Below are 12513 nucleotides of genomic sequence, written 5' to 3' on the forward strand. Positions count from 1 at the left end.
CAACTACTGACAACCTCTCTCCCATGCCGCCAGTCACTGCAGGATTTGCCAAGTGAACTGGATAGAGCTAGGATCCCCCCATCCCGGGGTGGCACAGAGCCATAGAACCCCAGCCCCAAAATAGAGGCCTCCCAGCCCTTCCCGGCTGGCCTCCGCTCCACTGCCAGAGGACAGAGCCCGGCCCCTGTGATGATGGCTGCAGAGGTCCTGAGGGGCATCGGCAGAGGAAGGGGCTCCGCGCCCCAGCTGGGCCCCATGGTTCCCAAACGGTCGTGGGAATTCAAGGCAGCTCTCCCTGGGAAGACCCAAGACCCGACCTCGCTCTATACCTGACCCAGAGCGTGACTTGGGAAAGGCTGGGGAAAGTGGCCCAGGCCAGGCCCTGGCCTCCGCTCTCCATCTGTGAAACAGGAATGCCAGCCCTGCCCAATGCACAAGAGCCTTCCAAAGAGCACAGGAGGATGGAGGGGGCTGTGGGACACAGGGAGGGAGGAAGAGGGTCGCTGAGGGGAGCTGAGGGCCCCTCACGGGCAGCTGAATCCAGAACCCGGCTACCGACCGTCCTGGGTGCTCAGTCCCAGGCGCGTTCCCACCACTAGCAGAGCTGGACAGTGCAGGGAGGGCCGGCTCCCGGGCACTGGGCCAAGGTCAGGGGTGCGTGACCGAGGCAGCACCTGCCGCCCGCCCGCCGCCTGCCCACTTCCTCGTTCTTTCCTGTCAGCCACTGACCCCTGGTGCCCCCTGCGGCTGACCACCCTGACGCGCCCACCTCCAGCCACCAGGCGCGTGGCCCGGGCCCAGCAGGGGCTACACTGACAAGGAAAGGCCCGCCACTCCCGCTGGCCTCCCTCGGCGACCCTTCCCCACCGTGCTGCCCACTGGCCTCTGGAAGCAAGTGTGTGTCCGTCACGCCAGGCTCGCTCCAGAGCCAGTGTGGCCCCAGGTCTGCCGGGAGGGTCTCCCGGCTCCGGTCCTCAGGCCTCTGCGAGCTGTGGCTCCCTGCTCCAGTTCTCCAGCTCCTGCCCTCAACGCGTTCCAGGGTGCCTTAGACCTGTGCCTGGTGCCCTCTGCCCGGGAGCCACCGCCACCCTGTCTGCACTTGCTGAAGCCACTGTGCCCTGAAAGCATGAAGCCCCCAAATTCCAGGGCTTGTGCCCTCCAGTGTACCAGCCCCCCATGAGCTTCCTACTCCCTGGGTCAGGTCAGTGGAGTCTTTGGGGAGCTGGGCCATTCCCCTCTCCTCCGAAGGAGCTGCTAAGGGCTGAACCATCTCACCCAGGGCCCAGGCAGGGCCGCCCAGACAGTGGGCTGGGAGGACTTGGGAACGGAGGGGATTGGGAAAGAAGAACTGGGTACAGTTTCTCCAGAACAAGAAGACATCTGAGTCTGCGCCTTGTGCCGTTCATAGGGAAATGCCAGCCGCCTGCACCCCTGCCCCTGGGTCCTCAGCACCACGCTGCTCTGGATGCTGGCCGGCTGCCCAGGGAAGCCGCTGACCCATATCCTGCGCGGTGCCCAGAGCTGTCCCCCGCCTCCTCCTCTTTTAGCTCTTGGCTGCCCTGAGTCACAGATGTCGCATCGCCCCCCATAAATGAGGAAGTGCCAGGTGCAGCCAGAGCTGGCCAGCGGTCAGGTGGCCCCCACTCCATGTGACCTGGGCTTCCCCATCCCCCTCTGTAACCGGGGTAACGGCCACTGTCTCCTGCATACGTCATAGGTCCTTCTACAGATCAAATGAGGCAACAAATAGGAAATCTGGGATGAGGGCGCACCCCCGCCCCCGTGCCAGGGGTAGGACTGAGAGAGTACTAAGAGCGGGACTCCATGCCGGCTCTGCTCGTGCCAAGACCGGCCCCAGACACCTTGGCCCTGGCCTCAGCATGCCCTCCAGGAGACTGGACAGCTGCCCCCCTTCCCGACAGCCACGTGCGGCAGAGGGTTTCCTGTCAGGCAACGCGGACAACATAGCTCACCGGGAACCCCAGCCCGGCCATAGGTCGGTCCCGCAGCTGTTGGCCAGGGGACCAGGACGGCCGGCGCAGTGACACACACCAGGCTCATCCCAGGCGGCTGCCTTCCCTGGAGAGGAAGAGGATGAATGAAGGAGTGGGGATTTTCTTCCTGCAAGAATTTAGGCCGGAGACAAGCCGGGTGTGGTGACACACACTTGTAATCCCAGAGCTTAGGAGGCTGAGACATGCTCAAAGCCTGCCTCGGCTACTTAGTGAGACCCTGTTTCCAAATAAAGTATAAAATTAAGTCTGGTAGCATAGCCTGGAGGTAGAGAAGCCCCTGGGCTCCACCCCAGCGCCACACACATTTAGGTGGGAGACAGGGAGCTCTGTATACCTTGGGGCTCGGCCCTTCTATGCCCCCAGAGAAGTTACGCAATATGACAAAAACACCCACCTGTGATCCCAGCACTCAGGAGGCTGAGACAGGAGGATTGCACGTTTGAGGCCGGCCTCAATAATTTAGCAAGACTCTCAGCAACTTAGTGAGACCTTGTTTCAAAAAAAAAAAAAAAGAAGAAGGGCTGAGAGTGTAGCTCGGAGGTAGAATGCTCTGGGTTCGATCTTCGGTACCATAGAACCAAACAACCCGGTGGACTTGGGGCCGAGGCTCCGCCCAGGACCCTTAGAGTCGGAGCTGGCAGCACCTCAGAGACGGCCCTCCGGCACCCCCACTTTGCAGATGAGTGAGCTGGGACCTCGAAACCAGCGCTCTACTTAAGGCCGAGCTGGACTCGCCGCAGGCCTCCGACTCCAGCCAGGATCCCTGCCGTGCTTCTGCTGCTTCTGCTGCTCCTGTTTTCCGTGTCTGTCTTGCAGTGATGACTGAACCCAGGGTTTCCTTCCAGGTAAGCGGTGCTTCTCCAAGCCCCACCCCAGCCCTACTCTGCCATCCTCAGTTTAGTACTGAGGCTGGAACCCAGGGGCGTTCTACCTCTGAGCGACACCCCTAGCCTGCCCTTTTTATTTTTCTGGTACCTGGGATGGAACCCAGGGGCATTTTACCTCCAAGCTCCACCCCCAGCCCTAGTTTTTAGTCCTTTTATTTGTGAAACAAGGTCTCGCTGAGTTGCGAAGGGCTTCACTAAGTAGCTGAGGCTGTCCACAAACCACGACCCTCCCGAATGCTGGAATGACAAGTGTGCGCCACCATGCCTGGCCCCTCCCTTTTCATTTTGAAACAGGGCCTTGTTAAGTTGTTAAGGCTACGTATGTTGCATCGATAAAAGCAGACCCTTTGCTGAAAACCCCGGGGGAGTTGGGCGCTCACTCTGCTCCATACGTCCAGCACCTTCATCCGCCCCTGCTGCCCTGACACCTCCAGGAGCTCCATACTGTGGACCACAGAGCTGTCCATCTTCCTCTAGCCTCAGGCCCTGGAGCTGGGTGGCCTCTTTCCTGCCAGGGACAGCAGCCTGGCCTGCTCTCAAGGGTTCCCCACCCGGAGAGGAGTCCAAAAGGTGGCTAACAGGCTGGCAGGGTGGGAAAGAGGCCGGGCTTTGATCTGACAGCCCCATTCCCTCCCAGTTCACAGGTAACCCCGGCCCAAGTCCGAACCTGGAGGGCCTCAGACCCCTCGCCCGAGCCAATGCTAGGCGCATCAGCAGGCATCCTGCCTGAGCCCAGGATGGGCTCTGGGGTCTGGGGAGCACGGGTTCAGCCCAAGGCTGGACCCTGGCACTGGAAATGGGCATCATTTCCAGCAGCTGGTGCCCTCCTCCCCCAGGTGTCCCTGGCCACCACCTCAGTGCTGATCCCAGCTGGCCTTTCTGTCCAGCTTGGGCCCTGTCCTGCCGAAGGACATCCTGCAGAGGTCCTCGTTCAGGACTACCCTGGGTGCCCATGAGGGCAAGGACTGGCCTCCCAAGCTCCCAGGCCGCAGTGTCTGCCCAGGGCACCAGCTAGAGCCCGCGGCATCTACTGTCCTCGCTTCCGACTCTCCCGGGGCCAGGCACCCCTGCGGCCTGGGGCAGGAGAGCCCGGAATGCCCACCCATGGAATGTCCTTTCCGTGTAACTGTGCAGGTCAGTTTCTTTGGGTGTCTCAGTCTGTCCATCTGTAGGCTGGGGTAAGCAAGGCCGGCTTCTGGCTTTTCTTGTCTGGGTCACGTGGCAACCTAGGGCCGCACACTCTGCATGTTATCAGTTTACTGTCCCAACAATTGGGCCTCTTTGGGCTCAGGACATTTCTGCCAGGCGGTTGGCTTTGACGGGCAGTGCTTGGAGGCTTCTCCTCCGGGGCGGAGGGCAGAGGGCCACGCGCGTGCCCGGCAGCCAGCGTGTGGGAGCTGGGGCTGCGTCTTGGTTTCTGCTGACTTCAGCGGGGAGGAAGCTCTGGGAAGATGAGCAGGAGGGACCCTCCAAGTCAACAAGGCAGCTCAGGGGCTCGGGAAAGGAGGGCCAGAGGAGGTCAGAGGCCATCGCAAGCACGGTGCCAGGACCTGGTGCTGGTGGCTGCGTGGGCCTCTGGCCTGGATGGCCCATGGTGTCACTTCAGTGAACGTTAGGTGGCCATGTGTGGGCCTAGACAGGACCTGAACACTGGGGGCAGAGGTGCAGGCCAGGGCTGAGCGGGATGTCCACGATGGCTCCGGGCTGCTGGACTGAGCCCATGCCACTGGCCTACCAGGCGGCTCAGAGTGCCTCTGATCCCTGCCAAGCGAGGGCATCCATTGTGCCACGGGGAGGCAGGCGATGGCGGTGCCCTGGGTGGCTGGGGACCGCCCGTGGGGCTGGGGGTGGGGTTGGGTGTTGAAGGAGGTGAGCAGGGTCTCCAGGCAGACACGTGGGAAAAGCATGGTGGTCAGCACGAGAAAAGTGTGCCTGACCCGGAAGAGAAAAGCCAGGTGGCTGGGAGGCCATCGTGGGAGCCAGCAGTGACAGCCTCCTGGGCGACCTGGTCCGGGGGGGGGGCGTTTCAAAGGCCCTGCTGGCTGCTCTGCCAGTCGTCTTCACTGCTGGCTCCCGAGTGGCACCGCAGAGGCCTGGCAGCGGCTCTGGGCAAAGCCCCCTTCCTTGTTCTCTCAGTGTGGTGGGCAGCCACAGCCCAAGGCCCCCACACAGGGCCTCGCCCCGTCCAGCCCGCCCCCTCAACCGCAGGAGGTGCATTCCGCATCAGGCGGCCCCTCCCCTGGGCAGAGGCGGAGTGCCCCGCCAGGCCCTCCCAGCCTGTCCTGACAGGTGCCCGCGCGGGAGGCCACTGCACCCTGGCAGGCCGGCAGCTTAAACGGCTGACATCCACACTTCACCGTCCCAGTTCGCTGAGGATGGAAGTCCAAGACCAAGGTGCCGCAGGGTGGGTGGCTCCCGAAGTTTGCAGGTAGTCACGCTTTGATTAACGCCTATGGCTGTCCTCCTGTGTACCCAGGTCCTCTCCTTGTGTGTTCAAATTTCCCCCTCTTCCTCTAAGGACACCAGGCAGACTGGATTCCGGTCCACTTTGATGGCTTCCCTGAGTTTCCTCCTTCAAGGCCCAGTCTCCGAGTGATCGCGTAGGCCTCCAGCATGTGAACGTAGGGACACAGTTCTGCAGCTCAGGCGTCCACTGGGGACCCTGGGCCCGGCCCTGGGCTGAGTCCACTGGGTGGAGGAGGTCTGGCTCCCTCATGGGGCCCACTCCTGTTTTGTGATTCCGCCTCCGTCACCCTGAATGGTGCTTCTTGAGGGCCGGGGACCCATCCATCAAGATATGATGGCTGAGGTGTGGCGTCCCAGGGCAATGAATACACTGGGAGACGCAGACGATCTGGGCCAGACAGACAGAGGAAGAGGTCCCCCGCAGGGAGGCAGGGTTGCAGGCCCCTGCCCCTCTGCCCTGGCCTGGCAACCCACTCACATGCAACAGCGCTGGCATCAGCACCCACCTCAAGCCAACTCAAGGTTCCAAAGAATTTTCATATCCCATTTCCCAAGCTCAGGGCAGAAGCTGTGGGGAGCGGGGGACAGACAGGGCGGGCTTGCTGCTGCCCACCACACTGGGAAGGCCAGGACTCTGGGCCCTTCTGAAGCCACAGGACTGTCCCGGAGCCTTGGCTGCCACTGGCCTAAGTGAGGGCCGGGCTCTGGGAGCCATGACTCATAGCTGCTCCTGCCCGGGGACGTCACGCACGGGGAGCCAGCAGGATCAGACCTGTGCAGGTACCACCCGGTGCCAGGTGCAGCGCCAGGCCCTGTTGACCTGCCTGCCCCACCTCCGGCTGCAGCCACAGGGAGACCCCGGGGGAAGGGTCAGCCCTGGAGCCAGGCCCTGCTGTGCCTGACTTGAACTGCATCTCTGAGCTGATGGCTCTTCGTTGGCAAGTTAGGGATGGAGTCCTTAACCCACACTAAAGTGCTTTCTGTGTGCTGGGACTGTGCTGGACACCGCGGACCCAGCAAGGGCATCGGGTTGGCACTGAGGGGGCACACATGCCCAGAGAGCAGGGCTGAGTCTCTCCTTGCAGTGCTGGCGGTCCCATTTGGGGCTGGGGGTGGGGGCTCCGTGCAGAGGAGACGCTGAGCTAGCCGGGTGAGGAGTGTCTGGGCAAAACCTCACAAAGCACACAAGTTCTGCAGCTCTGGCTCCTTGGGACTGCTCGGAGGGGCGGGTTGGCTGTCTGAAGCTCGGTCCCCTCCCCTGTCTCCTGGTCCTCAGGCCCAGCTACCCTTAGGGTAGAAAGAGGCCCTTCTCCAGCAAGCCTGGCCAACCTGCAGGCCCCCCCCACCCCCAGCCGAAAGGAGCCGGGGAGCCCAGAGCCGCTGACGCCCAAGGTCAGGCCGTGTGTGCTCGGGCGCCCGCGCACCTCCGCTCCGACCTCGCCTCCTCGCGGCCCTCCTGCCCGGCCTCGGGAGCTCCGGCGGCCCCAGCTGACCCGAGAGCTCCCGCCGCGGCCCCGCCGGACCAGGGCCGGCCAGCTGGGGCCCGCCCCTCCCCCCGGTCCCCTCCCCCGCCCCTCCCGCCATCCGCCCAGGCCCCCACCTGGCTCCGCCCCGGCCCCGCCCCCGGCCCCCTCCCGGCCTGGCCCCCGGCCCCGCCGTGCGTACGGGGTGACGCAGGCCTCCGCTCCCGCCTCCCGCCGCGGCCGAGGCCGGGCCGCTAACGGTGTCGCCGGCGTCCGCGCGCCCCCCGCCCGCCGATCGCGGGCGCCGGGGCCATGGGGGCGGCGGAGCCGCTGCGCTCGGTGCTCTGGGTGAAGCAGCAGCGCTGCGCCGTGAGCCTGGAGCCCGCGCGGGCCGTGCTGCGCTGGTGGCGGAGCCGGGGGCCCGGGCCCGACGCGCCCGGCGCGGGTGAGTGTCCCCTCCGGGGTCCGCGGCCAGCGCCGTCCCCCGGCCTGCCTGCCACCGGAGCGGGCCGTGCCGGCCGGGCTGAGCTGGGAAGCAAAGGGGAGACAGCCGAGGGGCCGGGATGGGGAGGGCGGGGGCCGCGAGGATGTGGACGCCCGGGACCGAGGCAGCTGGCAGGGAAACGTCCGGGCGCGGGGGGCACAGGGACAGGGTGACAAGGCCCCCAGGAGGTGCCTGGGGGACGGCAAGGCGGCGCCGCAGCCCCCTCCCCCGCGGACAGGCCAGAGGGGGTGTTGAGGGCCCGCCTCTGGGAGCTGTGGCCTGTGCCAAGCGGGCATTAGACTGGGTTTGCTAGGGATGTGTCCCCAGGGACACCAGGCCCCTCCCTCTCCCTGTAACCCCCCAGATGGATGCTTCTGTTTAGCAGGGCTCTCAAAGTCAGGCACCTTGGCACAGGGGAACTTCCTGCACTGAGACGTTGAATAAGGGCTCCCGAGCTGCTCTTGGGACCCCATCTCTGGTTGGGGGGCGTGAGGAGTTTGAGGGCAACCGGCTGGCCACCGTCCTCCCCAGGACCTGGGGATTTGGAGGACCCCAATCTAGATGAATATGCAAAAGACACACCCCTTCCTGGAGGGCAGCGGCGGGGCGGCGGGCGGCGAGGACACCCAGGCGCCCTTGCTGAGGCGCTTCTGCAGAGCCGTCTCCTCTGCAGAGCGGTCTGGGGGTGGATGGCTTGACTTGGCAGAGGCCTTAGAGAGAAGGTGTCATTTGATCCTGGGCAGGAGAGCAGGATTACAGAGAGTTTGGACAGAGGCTGGGATGTTCAAGGCAGAGGAAACCCAGGGCTGGCGAGTGTGGTGTTCAGTTTTGAGCAGTCCCTCGTTTGCAAGTTCAGTTTTTTGTTCTGGGGTTGGGACCTAGGGCACCGTGCTGCTGGCCACTGAGCGATCCCCCAGCTCCAGCAAGGTTACATGGAGTGCCTGCTGGGGATGGGCCAGGCAGGGTAGGAGGCCTGGTTCAGTGCATGTGATGGAAAGCCCCTGCTCAGTGGAGCACGCTCCACTCAAGGAGAGAAAGGAACACAGATGGACAGGCGCGACTGATGGAGCCCTGGGAGAGCAGCTGCGCGGGCTTCAGCCAGGTGGGGCGGTCCCTGTCTGGTACAGGCTGGTCCAGCAGTCTCAAGTGCATGCATTTGAATAGAGTCTGGAGAGAGTGGGTGCTCCGCACATCGGGGAGAGATCCCTGCAGGCGAAACAGGTGCCGAGACACCGGGAGGCCCGTGTGGCAGGAGCCAGGTGATGGGCACAGGCAGGTGGGTCCCGGGGCTGCCTCCCGAAGCCTCATAGGCCTTACTGTGAGTGGGACAGGAGCCCGGTAGGATGGCATGCAATTCAACTTTTTCAAAAGATCCCGTGGCCTTCTAGGGAGGCCAGAGAGGAGGAACAGGCTGGCCTGGGAGGCCGTCCCCTGGGGGCCAAGGTGATGGGATGCCCGTGGCTGGGTTGGGTGTGGAGAGCTTGACTGTGGGCACTGGAGAGGGAGCCCTGGCAGATGAAGCAGGGATTTTTTGTTTTTTGGGTTTTTTTTTCCCCTTTGGCACTGGGGATTGATCCCAGGAGCATTTTACTCCCGAACCTCTGAGCTACATCTCCAGCCCTTGTTTTTTATTTTTATTTATTTTTTAAATTTTGAAACAGGGTCTCACCTAGTTGCTGAGACTGACCTCAAACTCGTGATCCTCCTGCTCAGCCTCCCGAGTCCTGGGGTTACAGAAGCAGGGGCTTAGTACTTAAACATATCAAAGTTAACCACTAAGCCAAGCAAGGGAGGGAGGGACGGGGAGGGAATGGGGTGGGAATTGGGTAGGGGTTAAATCAGTGATGTGTACATGTATGTGCACACAAGTTCTTTACCCCGATATGATGTATGAATATAATGCACCAATAAAAGAAATTGTAAAAAAAGAATACCTGTGATTGGGGGTGGGAGTGGTGAGGTCAGGATTCTCTGACTTCTTTGAGTTTGGGATGTCTTTTACTCATTTGGTTTTAAGGTCTGGGGTTTGTACGCAAGGCCTCTGGCATGCCAGGCCAGTGCTCTGCCTCTGAGCTGCAGCCCGGCCCAGGATGCCTTCGGAGGCCCCATGGGGAGTCCAGGCTGAGACACTGGGGCCTGAGCTGAACGTGGCTGGGCTGAGGCCACCCATGGGACCAACACCTGGACCAACACCTGGTTTGGGGCCTTGGGCTCACCAGCAGCATGGCCTTCCGAGATCCTGCCTGGGGCTGAGTGACTGCGACTGGCCTGTTGTCACCAGGTAGCCTCCTGGCACCATCTCCCAGGGCCCACTTCTCTGTTTTTCTCTACGGCTACTGATGTCCAGCCTGGGGCACAAAGCAAAAGTGCTTTCCTTAGGATGAGGAAGGGGGGGGGGGTTCGTGTGTAAGCCGCAGTGCCTCTGTTCCGTGTCATTCCAGACGCGTGGGTCTCATGGGGAGGCAGGAAGAGGCTGAGCTTGGTGTGTGAGCCTGGGCCCAGCAGGGTACGTGGCTCATGGGCCCAGCTCCCACAGCTGCAGCCACCCCGCCACCCCGTCCAGCCTCCAGGGGCTGAGAGGCGACATGGGCACAGCAGGCCCCGCCCTCGTGGGATGGAGGGTGGAGGGGAAGTAGCTCACTGCCTGTTATCAGTGGTGGCATAGTCTGCCACCCACTATTATGGTTTCTAGTTCCCAAATGCTGGGCTTGGTGTGGCAGGGTATCCACTTTTGGCCTGTGTGTTTTGGCTGGCCCGGCCTGCACTCCCGCCCATCTTCTGTACTAGAATGGCTCTTGCTTGACTCCCACGAAGCAGGCAAGTACGTTTGTTAGAGGGTCATTTGGAGCTGCCCAACTGGTGTACCGAGAGAGTGGCTCCTCCCGGAGAGGACTGGGGCCCCTGGCCGAAGGGGTGCCTGCTCCCTCCCTCCCGAGGACTGTCCGGCTTGGGCAACTGTGGGTATGAAGAGCATAAATACAACTCATCATCTCAGTTGGTTTTGGTTTTTGTAACTTCACAGCCCCCAAAAGAATCAGACCCAAGTTAGAATAGTTTATGCTTGAGGTCGGTAGGGCAGGCTGAGCGGATTCACAGGTTATTTATTTATGGTACTAGGGATTGAACCCGGGGTCCTCCGAGCCGCTTCTCCAGTCCTTTGTATTCGGGGACAGTCTCACCCATCTCCCAGGCTGACCTTGAACGTGTGAGCCTCCTTGAACTTTACCATTGATCTCAGCCTCCCAAGCATTGGAATTACAGGTGCCAAAACATCTAATTAATGCTCGTGGGCGGCACCTCCAGCCCCCATCTGGACACACCTGGATTATTTGGGTCAGATCCGTGGGAGGGGAAGGATTGTGCAAACACAGGCTGCTAGAGCATCTGGGAGGGGGGCAGTCCTCGGGGCCCAGGGACAGGCAGGCCAGGAGGGGCCGCTGCGCCGTGCCAATGGCCACCGGTCACTTGTGTTTCATTTTCTCCTATGTTCAGACATGACAACCCAATGCTGTGGGCTGCTTGCTCCCGGGTCCGGGGTGCATGGCAGGGCATGGGGCTCTGAAGCCAGGCGCATATCCCTGGGGCCCACCATGCTGGGAAACTGGCCAGATGAGGACTGGATACTGAGGGCGCAGAGCCTCTGGGCCATCGGGGTGGGGGTGCAGGAGGAAGCTGACCCAGCCCGTGCCGCTGAGGCCGCAGCCTGGTGGGAAGTAGGGCTGACTGAAAACAGGAAGCCCAGGCAGGAGGCGGCTGCTCAAGGTGGGTGGCTGGTTGAACTTGAAACAGACCAGAGTGCTCTCTGGGCTGAGCCTCCCGACTGCAGAGAAATACACTTACATAAACTGCATTTGTCCTTTTAGAGTTGGGGCAGGGAGAGCGGGCATGTTGGTGTACTCTGGGGTGGTGTGGGGACGCTGTCCAGGCTCCATCTTTGCGGGAAGACCCTTTCCTGCCTTCCGCCGGCCCCTTCCTGGGTGCCCAAAGGCTGCTGTCTTGGTTTTTCCCATCCCCGGTCCTAGGGATCGAACCCAGCGGTACCCTACCACTGAGCTACATCCCCAGCCCATTTTTTCATTTTATTTCAAGAGAGGGTTGAGATTAAATTAACCAGGCTAACCTTGAACTTGAGATTCTCCTGCCTCATCCTCCTCAGTAGCTGAGACCACAGGCACAAACCACCAAGCCTGGCTAAAAAATGATTTTTTTTTTTTTGGTACTAGGAATTGAACTCAGGGGCATTGTACCTCTGAGCTACACCCCAAGTCCTATTTCATTTTTATTTTTGACACAGGATCTCACTATGCTGATGAATGTTACTACTTGCTCCAACCTGCCATCCTCCTGTCTCCACTTTCAAGTGCTGGGATTACAAGCGTGCGCCACCACGTCAGCTTAAAAATGATTTTTAAAGAGCAACTTTAAGCCGGGTGTGGTGGCGCACGCTTGTAATCTCAGCACTTGGGATGCGGAGACAGGAGGATTGCGCAGGTTTGAAGCCAGACTTGCTGGCTTAGGAGACCCTGTTTCCAAATAAAAAAAGATATTAAAAAATAGGTCTGGGAGTGTAGCCCAGAGGTAGAAGGGTTTACAGGAACCCCAGTACCACCACCAAAAAAATAAATAAATAAAAACAAACAAACAAACAAAAAAAAACCCTTTAGTCAAGTATGGTGGTGCATGCCTGTAATCCCAGTTTTTAGGAGGCAAACCCAGGAAGATCACAGGTACAAGGCTAGCCTCAGCAACTTGGGAGATCCTGTTTCAAAATAAAGATACATACATACATAAGTAGGACTAGTGGTATAGCTTAGCGATAAAGCACCTCTGAGTTTGGTCCCCAGTACCAAAAAAGAAAAAAAGAAAAACAAAAGAAAGAAAGAAAGAAATAAAAGAAAAACGATAAAGGGCAACTTCAGCTGAGTGTGGTGGTGCGTGCCTGTAATCCCAGCACTTGGGATGCTGACATGGGGGATAGCAGGTTTAAGGCAGCTTCAGCAATTTAGTGAAACCTTGTTTGAAAGTAAAAGAAATTAAAATGGGGCTAGAGGTGTAGCTCAGAAGTAGAACACTCCTGGGTTCACTCTTCAGTAATGCACACACACACACACACACACACACACACACAACAATAACAACAACAACTTTATTAAAGTCAGATTTGCATGCAATAAATCCCCTTACTTTAGGAGCTTTGT

The 12513-nt window shown here is 60.4% G+C and overlaps 1 protein-coding gene across 1 annotated transcript in view; it reads left to right on the top strand.

Annotated features, from left to right (window-relative positions):
* Window positions 1–7143: 7143 nt before the first annotated feature.
* CERK (ceramide kinase) overlaps window positions 7144–12513 on the top strand; it is a gene marked incomplete at both ends in the record, with an annotated part of 37497 nt that continues 32127 nt past the window's right edge. Inside the window, one exon of the mRNA XM_080705218.1 lies at window positions 7144–7276. Coding sequence (XP_080561344.1) covers window positions 7144–7276 — 133 coding nt within the window. The remainder of the gene's footprint in view (window positions 7277–12513) is intronic.

The sequence above is a fragment of the Muscardinus avellanarius genome, assembly GCF_963383645.1.
Source record: "Muscardinus avellanarius genome assembly, chromosome: 11".
In the NCBI taxonomy this organism is placed as follows: Eukaryota; Metazoa; Chordata; class Mammalia; order Rodentia; family Gliridae; genus Muscardinus; species Muscardinus avellanarius.